The 25,719-nt window shown below is 41.3% G+C and overlaps 2 protein-coding genes across 4 annotated transcripts in view; one reads left to right on the forward strand and one right to left on the reverse strand.

Annotated features, from left to right (window-relative positions):
- The window catches only part of gdpd5b (glycerophosphodiester phosphodiesterase domain containing 5b), a 42,715-nt gene extending 22,639 nt beyond the window's left edge, over positions 1-20,076 (forward strand). The window contains exons 3-18 of one of the 3 annotated variants that reach the window (XR_006360880.1): positions 2,752-2,855; positions 5,541-5,634; positions 5,848-5,907; positions 6,280-6,378; positions 7,061-7,154; positions 8,177-8,322; positions 9,553-9,635; positions 11,024-11,174; positions 12,297-12,518; positions 13,303-13,460; positions 13,567-13,714; positions 14,478-14,560; positions 15,153-15,167; positions 16,294-16,406; positions 16,717-17,014; positions 18,241-18,303. Coding sequence is in view for 2 of the 3 variants with exons in the window: in XM_044031937.1 (XP_043887872.1) it covers positions 2,752-2,855; positions 5,541-5,634; positions 5,848-5,907; positions 6,280-6,378; positions 7,061-7,154; positions 8,177-8,322; positions 9,553-9,635; positions 11,024-11,174; positions 12,297-12,518; positions 13,303-13,460; positions 13,567-13,714; positions 14,478-14,560; positions 15,153-15,167; positions 16,294-16,406; positions 18,241-18,326 (1,656 nt within the window). In the remaining variant the exon portion in view is untranslated. Of the gene's footprint in view, positions 1-2,751; positions 2,856-5,540; positions 5,635-5,847; positions 5,908-6,279; positions 6,379-7,060; positions 7,155-8,176; positions 8,323-9,552; positions 9,636-11,023; positions 11,175-12,296; positions 12,519-13,302; positions 13,461-13,566; positions 13,715-14,477; positions 14,561-15,152; positions 15,168-16,293; positions 16,407-16,716; positions 17,015-18,240 lie in introns of all 3 variants that reach the window. The other 2 variants (XM_044031937.1, XM_044031938.1) reach the window with 2 other exon arrangements.
- A 181-nt stretch (positions 20,077-20,257) lies between these two features.
- Positions 20,258-24,835, reverse strand: hspa13 (heat shock protein 70 family, member 13). The gene is made up of 5 exons (XM_044031939.1): positions 24,653-24,835; positions 24,223-24,563; positions 22,925-23,141; positions 22,669-22,836; positions 20,258-22,224 (listed from the first exon to the last, which is right to left on the reverse strand). The coding sequence occupies exons 1-5, from the start codon at positions 24,675-24,677 to the stop codon at positions 21,641-21,643; spliced, it is 1,335 nt and encodes a 444-aa protein (XP_043887874.1). The 5' UTR covers positions 24,678-24,835; the 3' UTR covers positions 20,258-21,640.
- Positions 24,836-25,719: the final 884 nt, after the last annotated feature.

Here is a 25,719-nt window from a genome sequence, read left to right on the forward strand (position 1 = left end):
TTTGATTTTTCTCTCCTCTTCCTTGCCACACCTGTTTTTCTTAAGCACTGACTCTGAGGCAGTGGTGAGTCAGCAGTGACACCATATTGACTTATGGTGTTTGGAATGGGCTGTAAATCCTTAGTCAAGAGTTCGTAAGAATGGTTTTACTTTCTGTAACTTGCTGTCAGTCTATTTTAGGGAAAGTTTTTTTTTAATATTTGGTATTGGTGTTTGATGTGTTGATCCGAGTTTGTTCTATAGAATTGGTTTTTGGACATTCATCCTTTCACATATCCCATTTGGACTACATTTTTCAGAGCAGCTGAATGCTGCTTAATGATTTTAAAAAGTTATTGGAATATTTAAAAAATATTTGTTTGCAGCTCAACAATTTGATTTTGTTTGAGTTGGAGCCAGTTTGATTACATTTTGTTTTCCATGATTTCACTAAGGGCTAAAAAGAAAAAAGCATGCATAACAGTTAGCATGCACTTTTCCTTAAACACTCATACTCTTGAGCTTGAGCTCAGATTGATTTCTGTGCGATGGGGGCTGCACCCAAAAAAAGAAAAAAACGACAACTGTGCAGAAAGTTAATGCGATGAGTCCAGGGCAGGCCAAGTCATGTCAGGCTAGAGAGGCTTGCTGCTGAGTAAGCTGGGAAACAGGAGGAGAGGTCCAGTGTTTTAAGTCTCTGGCACCTAGGAAATCAAAGTTATTCTTCATAACTATCATTTATTTAATACAACTAGTGCAATATTTGCCATTTTTGACCAATATCCCTTGCATTTCTTATCCAAACAATGCCAAAGTTGGCACTGCACACACTGTTAATGACTGATATCTTCTTCCTAAGACAAAGGAGCTACAACTAAAATGGCACATGCTATATTGCTTGTGTTCTCCATCTAGCTTTAGCCAAAACCTAATTGTCATATTCAGGCTAATGCAGCAGTGTGAGTGGAAAAAAAAAAATATTAGATCTTCCATCTGTGAAATGACACTGAGACACAGTTTATTAGATGATGTGATCGATTAGAGAGACCTCAGTGCAGGGGATTTATTAACTGCACCATCCAGGCCCTCTAGGGCATGTCTGAGATCACATTCATCAGAGTCAGAGGGGAAGAGGAGGTTGTTCAGGTGAGAGGAAAGATGTCATCTCTCTTGAGCAAGGTCAGATAGCCCAGGTCTTTCCAGGTAGTCCTTAAGGACCGTGGGGACCAATGCTGGTGCTTTGTCATCAATGAGCAGAGCTACCTTCCATTTGTTACAGTTGTTGGACTAGAACAGCTGGAAAGAGTTTATTATAATCGGGGAATTTTCTCAATGTATATAATACATGTGCAACCCATTGTTGTTTGGATGGTGTATGGAAATTTTTTTCCCACTCACACTTTTGAAAATGCCATTTTTTTTCAACAGTCATGGCATTGACATTAACTTATACATTTTTACACTATGGTTCCAAGTTGAGTCTGGTGGTCCAAGTTTAACAGAAGCTTCAGGCAGCTTGTTTTATTTATGATTTGAATTTCCCAAACAAGTGAGAATTATTAAGTCAACAGAGCGAGTGAGAGCAGATGTGAACAGGACAGACAGGCTGTCATACCTGTGTCTCCACTGTGTCACTGCACATAATCCAGGAGATAATTGTCTGGTCCATGGCAGGTCGGTGCAATCAAGGGTGCAGCTAAACTCTATACGTATGTAGACATACAGGTTGTTTTGGCAGCAGCTCACATATGTATAAGTTTTACTGATTGACTTTCTTTTGTCTTTTTTTCTTTTTAAGAATCCTTATCACTGGGTTCAGGAGCAAAGAGCAACAGTCCAAACCACATAAAATATCAATCCCTACATGTATAGATATAAGAACAGACAGTCAGGGAAACTAGAGAAACCCCACTCTACACAGAAAGGCAACCGTACAAGATATGGTATTTATTTTACCAAATCAATTACCTTCCAGGGCCACACAGTGGAGCACATGGCTAGCACTGGTTTTTATGTCCGATTGAATTGCGTTAGTCACCAATATTTTTACTTTAACAAGTAATTGACCATCCTTGGTGATGGTTCTTAGTGGATATCATTTTCTCCCTCATGCCTTGATCAAACTCCACTGATAACTGTCCAACAACTGGTGTAGCCTGAGTTGTCAGATCTGCTGTCATTTTTCTTCTCCTCTTTCCTTATTAGTCTGCCTCTTTTCTAGCTTCAACCTCAGTCATTTATTTCACTTGACTCCAAGATGAAATTCTTTTGTTCGCTCCCCTGGTGGATTGTCTCTGAGTTTTCTTTAGCAAGTTCATGACTGAGTCACGACAAATGTTAAAATATTAAAAGTAGACCGAGACAGGCACACCGTGCCTTAATCCTCCCGAGTATGCCCTAGCTATGCGCTTCTGTCTGTCTGATTCTACAGATGAAGGCGCTCGGCAGTTTAATATTTTTCGTGGTTGGAGGGTTCATGACACACAGAGACGATAAATACCCAGCCTGCATGTGAAGTTATTAAAAGTAATTCCTTGTTAATGAGCAAAGTGTATTAGGGAATACACTCACTCAGGGTCAGCAGCCCAGTTGACACCATGTGCTCAAAGTAGAAGAGAACGAGCAAAGTTAATTGTTTAAAAAGTAAACCTGGAAGTGTCTGAAGATCCTCTGGAAATGTTTTGCAATAATATCTCTCTTTCTGATTCCATTTTGTGTGTGCGCGTGTGCGTGTGTGCGTGTGTGCGTGCGTGCGTGCGTGTGTGTACACAGTGGGAGTTGCTGTGGACTGTCATCCTCCTTTTCACCTTCTGCCTGCTGCTGGTGTGGTTCTACTTCTGGTGGGAGGCACATAATGACTACCATGAATACAACTGGTGAGTTCTCAACCAAACTGACAGCTTCATACGTGCCACCATATTGTTTAGGTTGTAAATTAATTCTCTCCATAATCGTAGATTAAATGATTTCGCAAATTTGGTTTAATCTGTCTGTCTTAATCCGAGCAGACTCAGCAGAGACGGATTATACCTTTTTATAACAGAGTGATTGCTCAAATAAGATTTCCTATACTGTACAGCTTTAAGCCCTGTGGCTTATTTATATAAAATGCGTCTGAAACATTAAACTGTAAACCATTCTAAACCCATAACCGTAACACCTGTTTTGAAACCATGCATATGTTTTCTTTTGTTTTTGTTTTCCTTCAGTCTATGTTTGTATAATGTGAATGTTTACTGTAGATGTTATAGAGCAAAATGGCTCATGTTACTCCTCCCATAATACACTGATGTTTCTTGACACCTCCTTTCTTCCCCTCCCCCTCCTCCTGTTCACACACACCTCTTTCAATTTGACTCTTTATCACCACTGTTATCATCAAATTTCTTTTTTCATATTTCTTTCCCTCTGTACTTTTTGTCTGTGCTGTTCTTCCTCCCCTTGCTCATCCAATTTCTTTTTTTTTTTTAGATACCAAAACAGTCCCTGCCCCCCCCCAGCAATGCCATTACTATCAACAGCACTATTTCTCCCTGGTGTGTTTTGTAAGGCTGCAGCGATTACTGAATTGAGAATTGACTACTAGATTCATTGTCAAATATTTTGATAATCCATTAATTGTCTTGAGTCTTTTATAATTACCACAAGCTCTGGTTGCTTTGGTCCATATACAGTAACAGAGTAATACTTCTAGAAAACTGAATAATTTTGGTTCATGGACAATCCACATCATCTTTTTGAGGTTTGGGAAACACTGATCAATATTTTCTGAAATATTTGAATACAGATCTCTGGATCTGTATTGGTTCTTTTGGGCAGACATTTGTGAATCCTTTTTAACAGGAACTGCACAAATGTCCTGCTTTTCTTCCTGCTTTTTTGTGTGGGTCCCACAGATGATAGCAGAGATGACATCCCTGCCCTTTGTGTGCTCCAGAGATTTAGCAGCAGTCTGTCCTGGACCAGCTGCACTTTAAATATATTCACAAAGGGCTGAGAGCATCAGCTCTAGTGACCCTGCTACAGCTCTGTGACACTCAAATTACTGATAAGGCTTTGAATGTAATTAGTGGTGGAGGCTGTAGATGCCATATCAATGCACACACACACACATGCACTTGTTTTTGCTCTGCAGCTGTAAACCATGTGATATAGGCATCCAATTGCTCTGGATGGATGTAATTTTATGTAGTATGTAGAATGAATAGAATGGTAATCTGTACTCTTGTGATAAATATTCTGAAAATGTGTACTCTCCCTCTCTCTCTCTCACACACACACACACACATACTCAAACACTGCATTGCATGTAATTGTTGAGGCCGTGTGCACACGTTACATAAAGACATATGTAAGGAGACGGTGACAGTGACACAAACACGGAGGAGTTTCGAGTCGGTCGTGATTCACCTGCTGGAACATGCCAATAACCAGTTCACCAGCCGTTGCTGTTCATGTTTGTTGGGTTACAAAACTATGTGACTAGATAGAATCTGTTGACACGTACGGCAAACAGCAGCTCAACAATGTGTAGTGTTGTACTAACACTAAAGAATTCAGTTTACCTTATTGACCGTCTCATTACCAATTTAGACACACCATGACATTTTCCCCATTCCACAGTCCCCACATCAGGCACCAGGCTAAAAATTAACTTAATGATTTTTCTCTCTGCATTCTCGACAATGAGGTAATATTGTCAAACAAGCAACCCTCCCCACTGCCCTCCAACATACACTGATTTAAAAAAATTCAATTCAAACAAATCAAACTTCTGCAAGACTGTTAAGTTTGTAAAAGTAACTGTAGATGTTTAACACTGATCTGAATGCATTCATTAAATGGTTTCACTGATGAGTGAAATCTGAACTGATGATGCTCAACACAAGGAAGTAAGAGTAGGCTGTTTTCTTCACTGTTCCCTTTTACATCCATTCATGAATAATACCATACATTAACTTTCTTTGGTCTGAATTCTGTCTCTGTCTGCAGTCACTGATGCCTCTGTGTTTGTTTGTCTGTATTAGTTTTATTGCAGCAAAATAAAGCATGAAGTTCTTGGTTTCATGGTGGGCGGTGAAACAGCAGACGACCAGTTATTCACAAAGGTTTTGTTTTGTAGCCTCGTGTTAATCGTTCTTTCACCAGATCATGCATTACAGCACACTCATCAAGGTGTATAGAGGTGGCTTGATAGTGCTTTTTTGTGTCCAATATGTCACAATGTTGAGAATGTACTGATTCCAATAGTGTCTTTGTACTCGTTTTGTTTTCATTTATACAGTCTGTGACGCATTAATGTGATATTTAATCTCTACGGATTGTATCTGATTGTATATTTTTCTTTTTCCGATATCCAATCCAGTGATTTTGACCAGTATCGTATCAAAATATGACTTGGTGTATCGCAATTAAAATGACAGATAATCATTTTATAAGCTAATTCATAAATCCACCACAGATGCACGGTTCTTGGAAGTCTTTACTTCAATGTGTTCACATTCTACTGTAAGTGAGAGCTTACATGAAAACAAATATTATTCTCCGTCTTGTTCCTGCAGGTTTCTCTACAACCGCTCTGGGGAGTGGAGTGATGGCACGGTTCCTATCTTGGCAACCACCGCTGCTGGCTTCACCTATATTGCATTTTTAATGGTGTGTCCCACAAACACTCACTAAGGAGTGCTCACAGTAGATTTCTTGTTGAGGCAGCTTTTGAATTGTCCGTTATGTGTTACCAAACAAAGAGAAGTCACTTGCTGATGCTGAGCAAACTGACGCCTGTGAAGCAGCAGGCTTGTTTTTGGAAGATTTTTTTCTCTCACATGTGTTTATTTAACTTTTTTTCTTTCACCCTGTCTTTTTCAGGTTTTAGCACTTTGCCACATTGCACTTGGGCAACAGTTAAATTTGCACTGGCTCCATAAGGTAAAGTGCCCATCGTGTGAAAGTGTGTTATTGTGGGGGTTGAAAAATTGGGGCACAGAAAAAAAGAGGCCAGCAAAATGCATCTTTCTCTGTGCATGTGGCCGTGTGGCCGTGTGTGTGTGTGTGTGTGTTCAATGCCAGTCAGCTGAACTTGTTGTTTGGATCTTGTTGTCCCAAGATGCTAATAAAAGCCCAGTAAGCGACCTGCTATCTGCAAAACAAATGCAAGCACTGAGCACTGTTGGAGGTGTAAAAGTGCCAGGAGATAATCTGGGTTATTCTTTAGTGTTTGTGCATCTGTTTGAGCATGTACATGTGTCTATTTGAAGTGTCAGCCTCTTAACTTCAATCTCTCCATCTCTACCCTTGCAGATAGGTGTGACTGCTGCTCTGATCACCACCGTTGCTGGGGTGATCTCTGTCAGTCAAACATGGGGCCAAGAGTGGGACATCATTCCTATCTCCTTGCAGGTCAGCTGACAGAAACATGGGGAAGCCCCCACGTCACTGTTTAAAGAAATGTACCGAGACTAACAAGAAAATAATCAAGAGAGAGAGAACCATGGATGTGGTAATTGCTGAAATGATTCAGCTATCAAAGGGTTTCACTTTCACAAAAAACAAACTCTTTTGATTATTTGTATGGAGTCTTTTTTAGAACATCTAATAACCAGACAAGACCATTTTTAAGTGCACCAGATACAAGAATATGGCCACAGTTACGTGTAAGTAAGTCCACGACCTGCTGATCAGAAGCGCTCACTATCCATTTTCTATTCTTTATGGAACAAGGTGTAATTCAACTCTCAATGTACCATTGTCCTGGTAACAATATCCAAAATGTTCTGGTAAGATTATGATCAGTGTATCCCTATGAGTTTATTACACCAGCGATAATGTGCGATTGAAGTGGATCACAATTTTACTGAAATCGATGCAATTAAAAATGGAGTGCTTCTGTAATTATAGCTCTTATTTCTGAGGTGTCACCATAGCAGTGTCTTAACCCCCAATAATATCTGTAATGTTATGCCACGCTGACTTCTCTCATTGTAATTCTCTTTCTTTCTTCGTTTGTTTATCTCTCTCCCTCTTCGTTTGTTTATCTCTCTCCTTCTTCGTCCTCTTTTCTCTGGCTCACTTCTCTGTTCAGGCTACAGGTCCATTCTTGCACATAGGGGCTCTCGCTGCTGTAACAGCGCTGTCATGGATTGTGGCCGGACAGGTCGCCCGCTCAGAAAAAACAAGTATGTTTACCTTTTACTGGCACAATATTAGAGTTTCTGTTACACGACACACGGCGGGAAGAGTGTTGAATGATTAACTCCATGAAGACAGAGACCTGGACCTCCACCCAGGGTGTTGGAGATAATGGACATTCTTACTTTATGTGATACTTTCCTACCTGAACACCTTGGATAGTTTGTTTCTAAAGAGCAGTGCTCTGTTTGAGGTTTGGCAGTGTTGAGTGTGTATTATTACACCAGTTTTGTGAACACACTGAAATTATTCTAACATGAATGTGTCAGGTGTATCAGGTCTGGCAACTACTTGCTCACAGTAAAATCTTCGAACAACAAAAGTATATGAAGCTCTTTCAAGGATTTTCCCTTTCCTCTCCTTTAGACGTTCAAAACTCATACATGGCATGTTTGTCTTTTTTGGTTCTGGCCCGTTCAGAGATTTAGATCAGGTGGAAAGATTTAGTCCTGATTCCTTCCTCCATAGCATCTATGCAGTAATGCAGAGCGGAGTCTGAATATCAAGTGAGTGTGTGAGCGCACATGCTCCCATGTGTAACAAGAGTTGACTACTCAGCCCCGCCTCACAGCTGACCTTGAAACGGTTGCATTCCTCGGTGTCCTTAATGTTGCCTTCATCGTTTACTGACACCGAGGTGGATGCAGGCCGCAATGTATCTCTGCGTGTCTGTTTACCTCCCTTAGGTCTCTGATGTCACTGCCTTGACCATTTTGTGTAGGTATAAACAGTTTTGAGCATCACTGAGAGTCAACCCAGTGTCCTATGTGTCATCCATTCTGTCTGCCTGAAACTGTCATTTCCACATGGTTGGTGTTGTTAGAGCTAGGATTTATGTCCATACTGAGGATGCTTCCTAGTTTAGATTTATGTTAATTAATGAGCGTCAGATGAGTTAGTGAGCAGTAAAGCATGGCGATTGTTTCCCCTGTTTTCACTCTTCATACTAAGCTCTTTTTTTTCTTTTACCATTGGCATTGATTTTCTAATCTAAACTGTCTTGTCCCAGTTTTCCAGGTGGTTGTCATGCTGCTGTACCTCAGTGTGTTATTGGGACTCTTTGTGCTGCCCCTCTGCATCACATCCCCCTGTATCATGGAACCAACCAACCTCAGACCCCGTCCGGATGTTATTGGTCACCAGGGAGCCCCCATGGTGAGTCCGCTGACCTCATGTGATCAGAATCAAGTGACTCCATTTGAATTATATTACATGTGTTTTTATGTTATTGCACAGTTTAACCTCAACTATATTGAAGATACTGATCCTCTCAGAAAAATGAACATCTAACCCAGAGTGTTTTGGGGCATTTGATTCTGATCTCGAGAAGGCAGCAGGAAAACAATGCCCTTTTTATAGCTATTTGTCCACCGTGTTTTTTCTGTGCTTCTCTGCTCTTCCCATGGCTATTCTGGTCTGTTAATGACCCTGTGGTCCCATAACTGAAAATAGTCCACAAACATTGGCCAGTCACCGCCTGGGGCTTTCACTGCCGTGTCTATGACAGAATTATTGATTTCCTGCTGTATATTGTATCTTTCTGGCTGGCGAATATAAAGACGTACATTGACGACTGTAAATTTGCAGCTTGATGTATTAAAAACAAAAAAGAAATCTTGATTTATAACTATTTTGAGTTACACCACCTCTCAGAGATTATAATTTAAGCCCCAACATAATATTTAAAAGCATCTTTTTGTTAAGTTTGCTTTCAAAGGCTGCATTAGTCAGGTTTATGTCAACCAGACCACATTTCCCTTTTTGTAATATTTGATATGTGCTTGGAGGATTTTCTTTTTTTACTCTTTAACGTCACCTACGGGAGGATTTATGAGCTTGGCAGAAAAAACTGCTGATGTGTTATGAAACACATGGAAGAAAAGGGAAGGTGGATTCCTCATTTTCAAAAACATACCTTGCTTTTTGTAAAGAGCATGAACAGTGGAAGCTAATCTAATGATGACAGAATTGGGTTTCTCAGAAGGTCTGTATATTGATTATAGCATCATTCCCCGTTATTAGCTTTACTCATATGGTCTCATGGGATGATGTATTTTTAGTAAGTGTCGTTTAACCTATCAACTTGGTATAGGTGATAACCTTGACTGGAAGAGTTAAAGACGGTGTTGCCCCTTTTCATTGCCTTGTGTCGTTTACATACATTTGCAATGTAGCACATTATTTGTTTGTTTTTACTTGGAGGAAAATAACCAATTGGCAAATATTGTTAAACACAGAGTTTAATGTCATCACCTCATCTCACCATGTCACCTTTGTCTGTCAAGTTTTCCTCAGTGGTAGGACTTCCAGTAAAGTTACCTCTCAGGTTATTGTTATTGGAATATTTTCATCAGTTCGTGATTGTGTTTGTTTGTTTGTGTCCAGCTTGCTCCAGAGAACACACTTTGGTCCTTTCAGCGAGCTCTTCAGATGAACGTCACTGGGTTAGAGGTTGATGTTGCCATCAGGTACATACTCGCACATACACACACTCAAACACACAGCTATTCTTCTTCGGAGACTGCATTGACTTCCATTCATTTAGACAGCCTAAACAAAGCATTATCACTAACCCTAACCATGACCAGTAATTGCTTCACCCTAACCGTCACCTAACCACAATTCAAATCTTAGCCCTGAAATTCTTCTCAGAAATTAGATTCCGCTTCATTAGGACCAAGTTTTGGTCAAATACAGGTGTACACATGGTGTGTTCACTACAGAAAAAATGCTAACAATTGTTTGATTTTGCTTCACTGTAGCAGTCACAAGACAGTTGGAATGAATAGGCTAAAGTGTTGCATCAGCTGTGTATTTGTATACGTCAGTCTATCAGCAGCCAGTCGACAGAGGCGTGACATCATCAACATAATGGGAGGTGACAGGCTGAGCCCAGTGACACACACACACACACACACAGAAAGAAAGGAAGAGGGGAGAGTGGGTGCTGTAGTGGTCATGCTATATGAGTTATACATGTCCACTCATGCATGTGCAGTGATGCAGGATGAGTTACTGTGAAGCATCAGGGAGTTTTGCTCAGTGTGTTTGTAGGCCTTTATTTACCAGTGTAGTTTTGGATTGTTGTCACTTAAGTTTGACTTTACAGCTTGAGACCTGGTTAAAATGGAAAAGTGTGTGCGTGTGTGACTGAGTTCACTGTACAGTCCTGTGGGTGCGTGACTGGTGCTGGGTGCTGACAGGTGAGATCCTGACTGTGCCGAGTAATTAGACTTGCTGACAACAAGGGAAACTACGCACAAACACACAAATACACACACATGTTAAATTTGCATTGATGACTATTTTGGAGACACAACAACTAAGGATTTGATTTGAAAAGAAATGTTTTCTTTCATGGTTTTGCCAATGTGGTCCGATGTGAACTCAAACAAGTAGAACTAATTTGGTATGATCTTCCATCGTCTAAACATACTAGGGCAAGCTACTTCCGTGTCTCCTCCATATCCCCTTTCTATTTTGCCCTTGTCCAGATTAAACTCAAACATGTGCTACAGATAACGTGGCCTTCAGGTGAAACCTGTGAGTCCTTTTTGAACTTAAATGGACGACCATTTTGAATCACTTTCAATAGAAGTAGGGTGATTCTGTATTTTTTGTCAGTTGGGTTTCTGGAGATGAATACTGCTGCCCCAGAAATAATCATCTTTTTATCATTATTTAGACACAGAGAGGACCACTGTTCCTTTTATTAAAGTGCTTGTGTCCATAATCATTATTTAAATTTGGACAGAAGGTTTTTTTTTATTATTCATGTCTGTCATCATTTCTTGTCGTCTCACTTTTTTTTCCCCTTTCTAACTTTTAAAACTCCACACGTGTCTGTGATCACTAGTGTGGATGGAGTGCCTTTCCTGATGCACGACCGCACCCTGCAGCGGACCACAGACGTGGAGAAGGTTTTCCCAGACAGGCAGATGGATGAAGCCTCGCTCTTTAACTGGACAGATCTGCAGCAGCTCAATTCAGGACAGTGGTTCCTCAAGGTATTTTTCAGTTGCTAATGACAACTACATGTGGGTATTATTTTGGGACTATGTCAGCAATGATTTGTGATAAAGATCATTTAGACCTATTTGTCAAAGCCCATGGTGCTTCATGATGTCCTATGGTTTCATGTAAACACTAGGCTTCATTAATGTTCCTCTGTGCGGAGTGGATTAGAGCCAAGCAATGCTTTAGAGTAAGTTAGTTAAAATTGTGAAAACAAGTGTGTTTACATCCTGCTTGCCCTGGTAACCTGTTATTTTTACCTGTCTCAGTCCCTATAGCACTTCACCAAAATGACCCTGCTCCATCGCTGCAATTCCACTTAGCTGTTACCCTCATCTTCTTTTTCTTCTTATTCTGTTGTCAAGGAAGAGAGTCTGCATACATTTGCTGTGCTCCACAATTGTTCTGTATTCTGTACAAAAGCTTTAGTGGCAAACATCTCTGTCTCAGACAGATAGATAGATAGATAGATAGACAGATAGATAGATAGATAGATAGATAGATAGATAGATAGATGAGTTGTATATGCATTTGTGAAATATGGTCTGGATGTTTTTATGAGATCAGAATGCTATGCAAGACGCTCCTCTCCTCTCCCTCTGCTGTGTCACTATTTGTTTGAATCTACAATTACATTCTTCACTCTCCTCCTCAGTCTGTTTACAATGCATGGACACACATTGTGGCTTGGATATTGCACTCCAAGAAAAGCCATATTACTCGTGTATAGTGACTGTAATTGTTTTTTATTTGCCAGTGTATACCACCTCTTATTTCCTGTATGATTAAGTGTCCTTAAAATGACAAATGTATCATGGCTGACCTAAATCAGAAGTGCCTGATCATCTTCTCCTGTGTGCTCTGACATGGAGTGAGGAGGCACTGAAGCGAGAAAGAATGTGAAGGGGAAAAAAAGGAAAACATTCCTCTATTTTTATTTCCTGTAGGCGTTGTCCAAACAGGCTGCATAACATTTGTGTTTTGTTCAAAGCAACCGTGATCATGAATGCATGTATTTTTACATGTTTGCAAAAAAGACTGTAATTTCTATTGTGAACCGTGTTGGCTGCATGTTTCACACCCTGATGATGCTCTGTCCTGTCCTTCTGTTTCAGGATGACCCCTTCTGGACAGTGAACACACTGACCCTGCATGAGAAGGCTTTGATTGCCAACCAGAGTGTGTGCAGCCTGGAGCATCTCCTAAGGTTGTCCTCCTATCATAACACCACTGTGGTTTTCAGGCTCAGGAGACCTCCCCAAGATCATCCCTGTTACCACAGCTGGATCAATGATACACTACATGCTGTGCAGCAATCTGGGGTTCCTCACAGCCTGGTAGGTGAACAGGAAATGAACACCGAGCCCCATCACACTCAGCCCCCTCCACAGCATGATGTTTGGCAATTAACTCTCGACATACTCTATGTCATGTGTATAAGATGGTTCATAATATTAGCTCATTTGTTATTTAGCTTCCTTCTTACAGGGTGTAATAATAATAAAAATAATAATAGTAATAAACTTTATTTGTAAAGCACCTTTCATACAACGATTGCAGCTCAAAGTGCTTCACAATAAAAGCAAGTACAATAAAACACAACACGGGAAAATAGATTTTAAAAATATCTAGTGAGCTAGCTTCCGTAATATCTAATAATGTGTTCCAAAGTTTAGGGGCGTAAGTAACACATCCTCGTATAACTCATTCCGATTTTTTTTTTTTTTGGTAATGTTACTTTTACGGCAGACTGTAACACATTAGCATAAATTCACAGCACACATCACATGTGCCAGTCGAGGTGAAATGGTAGAGAAACAAAAAAATAAGGCAGTTAATGCACCGTCCGGTTGTGTGCCGCTGCAGATATGAGGCGCCGATGGCTTTGGTCACAGATAGCGGCAGAATGTGTTATTCACGTCTGTGAGAAACGATGTCGGCAATATTTTCTCACATCTAATCGAGTAGTTTATTTAATGGAACTATTTCTTTGATGGGTTATATCCTCTAGATTCTCAGATAAAGAAACATTTTGTGTGTGTTATTGAATTTACAACGGTGACACTGAACAATAAAGCCGACAGCTTTATAGCACAAAATCATTTATTGTGCTATGTGCAGGTGATGTGGACTCCAGATGAGCACAGAGCTCAGGTGAAGCAGCTGGCACCTGATCTCATTCAGACCTCAGTGGAGAAACTGAGTCCTCAAAGTCTGAATGAGTCAGGCATCAGTACGCTGCTGCTCAGGTACAACCAGGCCAGCACAGAGGAAATCAGGTGGGGAACACTTGGATTTTAAGTTTGGGGTTAAGGTTCTTTGGTTGTTTTTGGGGTGTGATTTTCTTTTTTATTAATGTGTCTGATTGTGTGTGATTGATTTCAGCAAGTTCTCAGAGATCCACATCAACCTCACCCTCTACACTGTCAATGAACCCTGGCTGTACTCGGTGCTGTGGTGCAGTGGGGTGTCATCGGTCTCATCAGAAGCCCCACATATCCTCAAAAAGGTGCCTTATCCCATCTGGCTTATGGTAAGAACTACCCCTATGTTGCTTTGGCTTCGTTTCCGATGCTGTGTGATTATATCTCTCTAAGTGACAGCAATGGGGACCTCACAGAACACATTTATTTTGTTTTATTAAGACCATTAACAACACATTTTCCTAAATACACTTATTATGAACATGTATAGACACTGTTGCATTAAATGTATGATTCTGAGTGTCAAATGTCCTTGCACTAGTTCCACAATAAGCTAATGGTCTTCTCTCCCTCAACTGGCCCTCCTCTGCCTGACTAAACCTGATTTTACAGGATGGTAGCTATGAGGGATCGTTCTTTCCACTGAACACACAGTTCTTGTACCATCACCGAATGACACTCTCTTGAAGAACCAGCAGTCAAATCGCTCATGGTTTCCTAGTTTAGTAGTAAAGTGAAACCTCTTGAAATGTGTGGCACCCACACTAATGTGCCTCTGTGACTTCGTTTTCACCTGCTCCGTCAGTGCAGCATGTCAGGGTATGAACGAGTTACATGGGCCATATTTGCTTCCTTTACTTTGGCTGAATAATTACTGCACATTAATGAATGTCATTGCATTTGTGCACAAGTCTAATTGTAAGTTTATTTGCAGGAATTATCGTTTCAAAATGTTCAAAAATGTTGCAGGAGACTTTGTTGTTGTCATATACTGCCATCTAGTGGCAGATCCTGTCAGAAGGTAAAACTATAATTCTGATATGGGACACACTGTGTGTGTGTGTGTGTGTGTGTCTCTCTCGCTCTCTCCAGAGACCACAGGAATACTCCCTGATGTGGGTGTCTGCAGACGTCATCTCCTTCGCTGTGGTCATTGGAATATTCATTTTCCAGAAGTAAGTGCAGACGCATGCTGATGTAACTGCAGCGAGTTATTGTGCAAGAGTTGATGTTTCTCCATTTTCTACTGATGAATTGGAAAAAATGGTTTGTGTTTGTGTCCTATTGTGCGCTTTCACATCAAAACAAACACCCATGCATACGGCACTAATTACACCAAACTTCTCTCTCTCTCAGGTGCAAATGAAAAATAACACCTGAAATAAAATGTACTTTTCCCCTTGTGTTTTAAGGTTTTTGTAAAAGTTTGATTTTGTTTTTTAATGATGACCTTCACACACAGTTACCCATTTTTCTATAAACAGTCATGATGCATTGTGTCACACACCAGTTATAACTTGCCACATCTTCCAGTCTTTCTGTTCCTCTGGACAGTTGGAGAGTGTGATGTCCCTCGGGGGCAGTGATTTATATAATGATGCATTGCAGGTTTACTCTGCTCTTTCTAGACTTACAGTAGCTTCTTCTGCTGAGACTGACCTCTCTTCTCCCCACCTCCTTTTGTCCTTTTTTTGTCTCCGTCCTCTCGTTCCTCGGCCTCTCTCCCTCTGCTCTTCTCCTCTGCTGCATTCTGGCATCCTCTCTCAGCTATCACATGATCAGGTAACTGGGTCACCTCTTTTGACCCAAAGACTTCTACCTTTTCATCCTCTTTTCACTCTCTTTACCGATCATTGTTTAGTTTGAGGCATTCACTGCCTTTTTTTTCATTCTTTATTGTCACTCTCTTACAATGACATCAATCTCCATCTGAGTTTTCTCTTCACCTTCTCCTGCAGTCTTTACTTAATATGTTCTTTCACTCCTTTAGTATCTCACTTAAGTACTGCTGCCACTTTCCTCTTGAGGGACAAGCTCTCGTCTTAATCCCTGTGGACTGAATTAATGAAATGATTTCACCCGCACAACACAAAACGTGCACACTGAGATTTTCAATTTATTATTTCTATTAAAGCGAAAAGACTTATTGTCCAAAATGAACTACGGATGTGATTTAATCAGGAGAAGTGCATCAGGGGCGGCTTTTATTGACGCTGATGAACTAAAGCCCTTCCCACGTGTTTACATTCCAGTTTCTGAATGCGTCTGTGTGACTAATGTTTATTGTGACTAATGCTCATGAGTTAAATTAATTAAAACGGAGGCCGTTCGTTTAACTGCAGACATCATTTTCACATCCAGGAAATGATCGTGTTACACTCATCTGAGGGAGGTAGGGCGTTATTATTTATGCAGCTGAACAATGTGGATTAACTGGATACTGTCGTAACATTTCACAGAGCAAGCATGTTCATTCCTTAATGTTCAGACATTACATCTTAATCTTATCTCTATCTTAGCTTATGAGTAATTTTAAAAGCAAATGCTGTATATTAAGTACTACTCCTTTATTATTTCACTTTTCACTGCGCGTGTGTAGCATTGCAACACAAAGCTAGTGATACAGTACATGACCACACCAACAGTCAAATGTGCCAATATATTAAACCCCGATTACACACAAGCTCCCGGAAATGAACAGAATGGGCTAAGATGTCGTGTAGAGATTACAAAATAAGAAAGCAGCCGTTCCATGACGCAGCCTCTTTTTTGCTAATGATACTACGAAAGTCCTCTCCCTCAGAATCCACTTACTCAGTTTAATAGAATAAAACAGTTTGGTTTGGTAGCATTTATTGATGTCCTCGTTGCCTGGAGGTGATCTCTGAAGTATCACGTGACCCTGCAGGTATCGGATGAGCGGCATGCGCAGCTACAACCCTGAGCAGATCATGCTGAGTGCCACCGTCAGGAGGCCCAGTCGAGACATGAGTGTCATGAAGGAGAAACTCATCTTCTCAGGTAGTCCTCACACGGAGACGCCTGTACTCATGTACCAGGCGTTGATGTCCTGTCGTGTGACTGTGTTGTTTTTGTGTGGTCTCCTCAGCTCCGAAGCCGTTGGCTCTGTTTCTACTGAACGTTTTAAAATTGATTGATTTTGCCAAAAACAATCATGCCAGATTTAACTTAAGTTAAAGAAAAATAAATAAATAAGGAGCTGGCGTTTTTGAGTCTCAGGAGACCCTCTAGCATGTTGCTGCATCCCAGCATGCATCTGTCTGAGTATCTGTGAATGTTCTTCCTCCTCTTCCTCTCTTCCCTGTTGAAGGTCAGACCCAGTAGCTTCCTGCCTCCTCCATCATTCGTGTGTGATGTGCACCACCTCCTGTTCATCCTACCTCCTCCTCCACCAGCAGTGACTTCTTCCTTTAGTTCCATGCATCCATTACATCCCTCGTTACCTGCCACCTCTCTGCCTACCTTTACCCTTCATTCCTTCATCCATGCATCCGTCGCTTCACGCAACAAATCTCCCCGACATTCTTCCCAGTGGAGACCACATTGTGTTTAGGGGAGTTTATAGACGCCTGGTCTGTCTAGACAGCCTGTAGGGCTGCGGGTGAAAGGTAAGTCACGTTGGTGTCTGCTAATTGGTGCTCGTCACTTCCTGTTTTTGAATTCCGTTTGCTCTGTTTCACTACTATTCCTTTTTTTTCTTTTTTTAACTGATTGACCAAGAGTGTGAGGCTCAGTCCCAATGTCCACTCACCCGCTCAAATGTGACTCGCAGACTCCCAGGTGTGTGAAGGCCATTTTGAGCACTTTATGGACACTTTCCATTAATCTGAATTACCAGCAGTCTATATGGCGTTTTTCCACAACATAGTACCGCCTCGCCTCTGCTCGGCTTTCCACGGTTTGGTTAGTTTTCCATTACAATATACAGTAGTACCTCGTCAACGTGGGCGGAGTCATCACAGCACGGCTGCATGAAACTCCTGTGACTTTGTTTTATACGCGACACACAAACTAGTGACTTGTAAAGCAGTTCTTTTTATTGTATTGAATCCTTAGAATCAGTTAATTAAAAGGATTTGTTGTACAGTACTTCCTCCATGACCGGAGAAAACACTGAAATACAGCAGAAGGGTTTGTGATGCAGCTTGCCGCTTGTGATTGCAGGCGTTCAGCAGTGCTGTCGCTGAACTCTTAATATTAAATATTGAGATTTTAGACATTTCCTTCCTAAATGTTGACAATTAACCCACGTTTTCAGGATTGCTCCATTTTTTTTTAACTGATCTACAGTTTGTTTATATCTTGTGCCTCTTCCCGTGACGGCACTCTGACCAATCAGTGCACAGTGCACTTGGAACCTCCACCAGGAACTAAAACAAAGTACCAGGTACCAGGTAATAACTAATAAATATGCTAATAACAAAGCAAAATTGCCGTGGCGAGCGAGTCATGCTACTGGGAAAACGCCTTAGTCTTTAAACAACAAAACCACAGACATACAAGGAGCCGCCAACCCTGGTGATGACAAGGAAAAAAAAGGTTTCATGTAATCAGAGCAAGATTACAACGTGTTTTTGGATTCATATGCAGTTGCGAACTCATTCAATTAAGCCACACTTTTTTTTCAGTAATATTGCACAAAATGGGTCATCCTACTCCTATTTATATCATTTTAAGCCTGCACTACCTCTCACACTAAGGCTTTTTCATAAGAGTCTATGAGGGTTTAAGGGGACATTGGGGACTGGACCTCAGAGTATTTATGCAAACTGCTCTTAGAAACTGTTTTGTCGTGTACTGACGTGTTTTTTTTTTCATCTGTGGCATCTTCCAGAGGTGGGGAATGGAGATGGCAGTGCCGAGGAGCTGTATGAGGACAATGGTTATGAATACTACACCAACCAGGGCATTTGCCAGTGATTCTAACAGAGCCTGGGTGATTCTGCTGCAGTGAGACCAAGACAGCAACAGTCTGCATTCAGATCATTCCTATTTTAGCCAGTGTAACGTCTCCCTCCTCTTCCTCCTCCTCTTCCTGTCCTGCTGATTAACTGATCGACTACTGCAGAAATCAGCCACCCAGTGGATTCATGTACATTCTGTAAATAGGGTTTTTTTGCTTGTCCAACTACACAGTTTTTATAAAGACAATTAGCCAAATCTGTGGCCTCCTCCTGTCATAACTAAATGTGCAAGCTCCCCCCCCCATTACCAAAGCCTGCTTCTCAAACATGAATCTGCAGATTAGCAACGTATGACTGAAAGTAAATTATAATTTTTAGCAGATGGCGTTTCTTTTGAAAAAAGGCTTTTTTTACGATCTTTTATTGCAGCATGGGACAAAAAAAACCTCGGCTAATAATAGTACTTTCATCAATATTTATATTTAAAGAGAAATACAAAAAAAATTAACACAAACAAGCTGTTTACTGCCTTCTTCTAGTCGTATGTCAGGTTGTCTTGACGGAGGTCGAATTATGCAGCCGTTTCCCAAAATGTAACAACTCTGTGGAGCTGCTCCATCATTCAAGCCCAACGTGGCCCAGAACCAATTGTTCTGTCAAAGTTAAGCCCTCACCAAACACTACAGATACCTGTGTTCCAGTGTGAAGGTGAGGCGTCAACAAATCCGCTGACACTTGTTGTAGTCGGTCCACACACTGTATTTAAAAAGGTTAAAAGAAAGTAGACTAAGTCGTAATTTAAATCCCGTGCCCTTTTTCAAAACATTTCCGAATACTTAAGGTTGATTGTAAATTGTATTTGTAATTGTAAAAAAAGTTTAAGCTAGTTATTTATTTATTTTGAATGACCTCATGGCCCCCCCTACAGTATCTTCATTGCCCACTAGGGGGTTGCGGCGGTCCACACTTTTGTAATTACTGCCCTGTTGCATGTTACAGTAATGATCATATCAGATGACTTGTCATGTGAGCTGTGCTCCCAATGTATTAAAATGTTGAACTAGTGAAACTGGTTTGAGGTAGAGCTTTATGCTGTTTAAAGTGAGCGTGTTATGATGGTTAAGTTTCTTTTAAAGGTGTGTATGGTGTATTGTGTTGATCCGGGCTGGATTTTTTTTTTCTTTTTTTTAAACCTGTGTGTGCTGCTGCTGTGGTGTTATTGTACATAAAGGGTGAGCCAATGCGACAAACGCTCCAGCCAACTAAGAATTACATTTGTAAAATGATACCAGTTCAGTTGTCACAATAGCAAAAGCTTAGACATGACAGAAGATATTCCACTTCCTGCACAGCCTGCGGAGTGCGGTTAGGTCTGTGGTGTTGTTGTACAAACACAGTTCATCTCACTCTTATTAGACCGGAATGCTGTATTCGTTAATGAAGTGGGTGACGATTAAAATGTGAACATAAAGCTTGAAGCTAACTGAAGGGACACTCTACTACAGGTTTCACAGCAGGCCGCACAGACGTGTGTTGCCTCTTGTTTTATTTCTTTACCGTGCCTCAGAATGAAACATTAAAACATCTTCAAATATGGCAGGTTGTTTTCTTTTATTTATTTCTCTCTTTATTGAGCGTGCTAGTGATCATATTACCGAACATAAATCCCTCATATATGAAGAAGTGGCTTTATTTGGTGTGTATAGTGGTTATTTGGAGTCAGTCTGGCAGGATGTATTATTGAGTATTAAAAGATGTTGAGATGATTTGCATGTGAAACAGGTCTATGTCTGTCTGTGCTGGGGATCACACAGCCAGTCCCAACATAATTGAAACAGAAACTATATTAGTGTGGCAGGTTGTGTTGATGCGTGTTATGAGAATGTGAAGTCGTGTGTGTGTGTGTGTGGCGCACAGCTGACGAACATAATATACGCCACAGCAGAGTTGAGACGTTGGGAAATACAGTTTTTATTGGTCATTGCAACTTGCATATTTTTAGCAATTAGACTCTGATAACGAATACAACTTGTGATACAAAAATAGATCAGTCTCACAATTTCTATTACAGTCATCATGATTATGATGTGGTCTCCTTATTTCCGCAGGGATTGAAACTACTTGAAGCGATGTCGCCTTGCATCAAGGTCGGTTACAACATGACTTCATTTGTAAAAAGAAATTAAGACAAAGTTTTAAAAGGAATGTGGTCAAGATTTGGATGGACTGTCTGTACTTCAGAGATACAATTTTACATTTAAAAAAAAGATGCTTATCTTTTGAACAGAAATGGAAATCAGCCTTGATGGTGGATGCACAATAACCAGCCTAAAAAAGTGCAGGAGAAACATAATGTTTTTCACACTGAACAAATGTGTCTATTTTGGCACCGTAACACAACTCTTAACGTCAAATACACAAGGCACCAGTAAGCAACGCTTTGGTCCTTCTGAGGGACGACCCGAGTCCACCTTCTCTCACTGCTTGTCCAAACTCCATTTAAATGAAGCAGGAACACGAGAAGGTGGGCAATAAGTGGAAGTCCTCAAAAGTGCAGCACTGACTACATCTTTCCTTATATCTCCGAGACCATTAATCTGATCTGCTCACAGAAAGAATCCATGCTCATGAATTCAGATTGACAGTACAGTAAACATTAAGGCCGTTGCCAAAATGCATCCTTCACATGTCATAGGGAACTCACTTCACGAGGTAAGACGTCCATTATATGGCAAAATGTGTAATAAATTATTTGTGTTAAGCGTGAATTCCAGCTAACGTTAAACATATGAAGAATCTGGACAAAGGTCTTTGTGTCTGAACCACTGACATGCAGTGATTCACTTATTGTAGCAGCTTTCTAAAAAGGCACAAGAACACTGCACGTCAGCCTTTGATGGGAAGACAAGAAAGCTTCTGCATTCACACACACACACACGCACACACGCATCGCTATACTGTTACAGACAATAAATAAATAAATAGCTGAAGATGTACTGACAAGTGTTAAATGAGTGGATGGCCCCTGAATTAAATGCCATGACGCGCTGAAGATGATTTCATTTGTAGATACATAACAGAGAAGTGTCTCGGTGGCATTTTATCAGAATCTCACTGTTCTTCCTGCTGCACATCTGACAGGAATCTTGGTGTGTCTCAGTACATGAATGGAATTTTGTTTGTTTTTGTAGTTGTTGTCGTTGAAAGCAAAGCAACATGTGAATGTCTGCTATGCTTTCATTTAGGACGATCAGCAAATCAGCAGGAGTCACGTTACACAGTGATGAATCTCAGGAGAGTCCCTTCTACGTTAATAAATGAGTTTGAAGATTAGCTGAAGTTCGTTTTGCGCAGGTGTCTGTTGGGGATTTCCAAAGCACTCACTTGCAAAGGCCAGGAGCCGCCCATGATGCCGGCCTGAATGGCCACACCTGTGACCACAGCCAGGTCAGGGTCAACTGAAGTGTTGGGCTCCTTCCCAAAGTACTCGCTGATCAGCCTCCTGATCCGCGGGATCCTCGTGGACCCCCCGACCAGAACAATCTCATCCACATCCTCCTTCTTCAGGTGGCCCTCAGCTAACACGGTCTTAACAGGGGTCAGAATTTTCTGGAAAAGGTCCTCGTTCAGCTCCTCAAACAGCTCGCGGCTAATTTCAGCCTTGAAGAGAACTGGAGTAGCAGTGCTGGGGTTTTCTGGCGTCTCGGAGCTGCCGGCAGTGTGTAGGTGCAGCGGCACAGCGATGGTGGTGATGGGTTGGAGGGTGAGGTTGAGCTTGGCGGCTTCCACAGCCTGTCGGAGATGGTGGATGTCCTCTTTGAGAGTGGGTGGGACGCCAAACTCCTGTCGGACTCGCTCCGTGGTGTACTGGAGCAACCTCTGGCTGAAGTCTTGTCCTCCCAGTTTGTTATTTCCTGCGTTAAAAACAACTTCCACTTAATAATTATGTTCTGTTTTTCATGAGACTCATTGACTTGATTAAACCAGGATAAAGTTATGACTCAATATATTTTTTTTTAATGATTTGAGTCTCTGCTCAAACCAAATAGGTCCCATGTTTACAGAACTGAAACAGATAATGGGACAGTTATATGAGTGTATGTGCATGAATACAGTGTAACACCTGATATAAGAGCATCTCATTGCTTCCATTTTTTTTTTAGAAATGTTATATTAATAACAATAATAACACTCACAACTCACTGCTGTTTTGAATTTGGATTGCACTTAATGTTTTAAGGTCACTTTAACTAGTGTCTTTATAAATCATGATGCCCTAAGGTGACACTTCTTTTTCAGACACCAGCGATGTCACATCACATCACATCTTTGCACGAGTGGAAACGTGAAGCACTGACCTGCCATGGCTCTGGTGAGGAACATGCCCCCCTGTTTGTTAAGGAGAGACACATCCAGAGTTCCTCCCCCGAGATCCACCACCAGCACATTGAAGACGTCCACCTTGTGCAGGCCATAGGCCATGGCAGCAGCCGTGGGCTCGTTGATCACACGCAGGATCTCCAAGCCTGCACGACAGGAACAAAGGTTTCAACTGAGGAGACTGAGGTTTTATCAGCACATCCGACATCCTGAGAAAATGACTAAAGCACTGACCAGCCAGGTTGGCGGCCCTGACAGTGTAGTTCCTCTGCCTCTCGTCAAATTCTGCAGGCACAGAGATGACAGCTCTCTGGATGGACACACCCAGCTGACGCTCGGCCATCTTCCGCATCTTCAGCAGCAGCCTGGAACCGATGAACTCTGGGCTCACAGTGAAGGTACGGTTGGAATCAGTAATCAGAAATTCTGCACTTCCGTTGTTGTTGATCACCTGTAGGAGGCAGAGAAAGAGTGAAGGAGATTATTTTGTGGGACAATTCTGGTTTGGTGGGAGTGATGTTATTATCATCATCATGTGAAAAAGGGCTATGACAAGCAATACTATTAGACTTGACTCAGGGACCATTTGTGTATAAACACCAGCAGTGCAGGGGTGGGCGGGGCTAGAAGCATTCATCCCATCAAACTGATTGACAACTGGGTTTTTTGAGAAGCAGAATTCACTTCTGAACCTTTTGTGGGCATTTATTTGTGTTTTCAGTTCAGTTCTTACGCTGGCTTTCTGACACCACAATGTTGCTGTTGCCTCCGTCTGTCTTGATCTAAGATTAATCATTTACTGTGCGCAACAAGGGAATGTCAGCAGGCGATGACAGATCTAAACACTGCTACACACAGAGAGAGTTGTGTGATGGTGACAGACATGATCAGTATTGTGTGAACTGATTGGATTCAAGTTTAAATTTAAATTTGAACCTTTGTTATTTATTAGTAACAAACTGCAGTTTTAAATACAGGTGCTTAACTAAGTGCACCAGCACCATCATGTGAACATGCACAGTTGCTAAATGCATCAGCATGAATTTGAAACAGCTTGAGCTGGGGACACGCTACAGTACACAACTTTCACAGTTGTTACACACAGACTTAGCATTCACAGTACTGACTGGTTTCAGCAGATTTGACTAACGGATGACTAGCCGCAACCACTGTCCACAACTATAGTTGTGTGAAGGTTGTGGCAAAAGTGGTTACAAGAATGTTCTGGGAATCCAAAGAAGGTTGTGAGAAAGTAATGTTCTGGGAACCAAATGTGCGACCAAAAACTTTGAGAGAATGTTCCCACAACCAAAAGGTAAACCAAACATAGCTGGATAGTGCTGACTATGGGGAGTGCCAAACTATGAATCATGGGTAAAATCAGGCTAAACATATACTGTAGTGTCTCCCCAGTTTAAGTCATTATGTCTAAAAGTGATTTTAAAATGACGACTATATGAGTCGTCATTTTGATATGGTGTGATAGTGGTATTGAGCCATGTGTGGTAACTTGTGACCTCAAGTTGACTGACCTTAAACGGGTAACGGGCACTCTCCTGCTCCATCACCTCCGGCTCAAATATCTTCCCGATAAACCTCTTGGCATCATAGATGGTATTCTGTGGGTTGATGTCGGCCATATCCACGGCCTCGTGCCCGGCCAGCACCGCGGTGGTGTTGAAGGAGACAGTGCTGGGGATGCTCTTCCTCCCATCTTCGTCTGTTATCACCTCCACCTCGCCGGTGCCTGGATGAAAGACGCCCACCGAGCAGAAGGTGGTGCCCAGGTCCAGGCCGATCACTTTGGGTGTGGGTGGCGGCAAGTACTGCTGGCCCAGATAACCGGCCAGAAACAGAGCCAGGATCACCGAGCCTGTGGACCGGGGACAACACGGTCAGGTGGACCGAGCCACTTAGCTTATGTGTTAGCATACGGTTGAAAAAAGAACTATTTCCACTTACCAATCATAGACATTTCTCCGGACATCGTGACACACTGTTGGAGAGCCACACGCCGCTTTAAGTTCACAATATGGTGTTAAAGTATTTTACAGTTAAGTGATGTCCGACTCCGACAGCTGGATGCTGCGAACCCGGAATCTTTCACGCTACCAGCAATTCACACGTCAACATTAAATGACCCCAGTGTATTATGGGTAATGTAGTTCACGGCTATGCGCCTTTGCTGGGAAAGCACATGTTTCAGACTACAGTTTCCATGACCGGTAGCTACATGCAACGTAAAGGGAAAATTTCGTGACGTGTCCGTGTTCTCAGCCAACCAGACAGACCAAAATAAAAGAAAAGAAAAAATATTATAAATAAGCTAAACTAAACATAAATGAATATAAAAAAATGTATAGTTATAATAACACATTTTTATTTTTAATTATTACAATAAAATAATTTTAAAAATAATTACGTTTCAGTAAAAAATATTTTATACATAGTTAAATAGCATACAATAAAAATAAAACAAGATAACATTTGTTAAAAGTATTAAAAATCTAATCTTTCAGGGCACTGGCATCATGCGACCACAGAAAAGCCATTTTTACAGCTAAACTGAGCCGTTCACGTTCATAAATAACAGACATAAATTCAGCTGCATATGTACCAAGCAACTTGTCTTTTCACTGGCTATAGTCATAAAAGGTGAAGATGATCTTGGGGGTGAGGTTTGTGCTTCTCTGTACTCTCTGATGTTCTGGGTATAGCTGTGTCATGATACTGCCTCTTTAAATTTAACATGTATGAATCACTGCTGCCAAAAAGATGCTCTCCTTATGTTGGAAACCTCCACACACCCATAACCAATGGATCAACATATCTTTTGATATTATTAATATGGAATTATCAGTGGAGAAAACACATGGTACGAGAGCTGACACTATTTCAGCATGGCAAGGGATTGTCGATATGATCATGGAATATCTATAATCATCATTTCCATCGTTTGTTATCTTGGATATCTATGCTGCTTTTAGGAAGGAATTGATCACCACATTTAGTTTTTCAAAGATGGTAGA

Source organism: Solea senegalensis, linkage group LG8 (assembly GCF_019176455.1).
Source record: "Solea senegalensis isolate Sse05_10M linkage group LG8, IFAPA_SoseM_1, whole genome shotgun sequence".
NCBI lineage: Eukaryota > Metazoa > Chordata > Actinopteri > Pleuronectiformes > Soleidae > Solea > Solea senegalensis.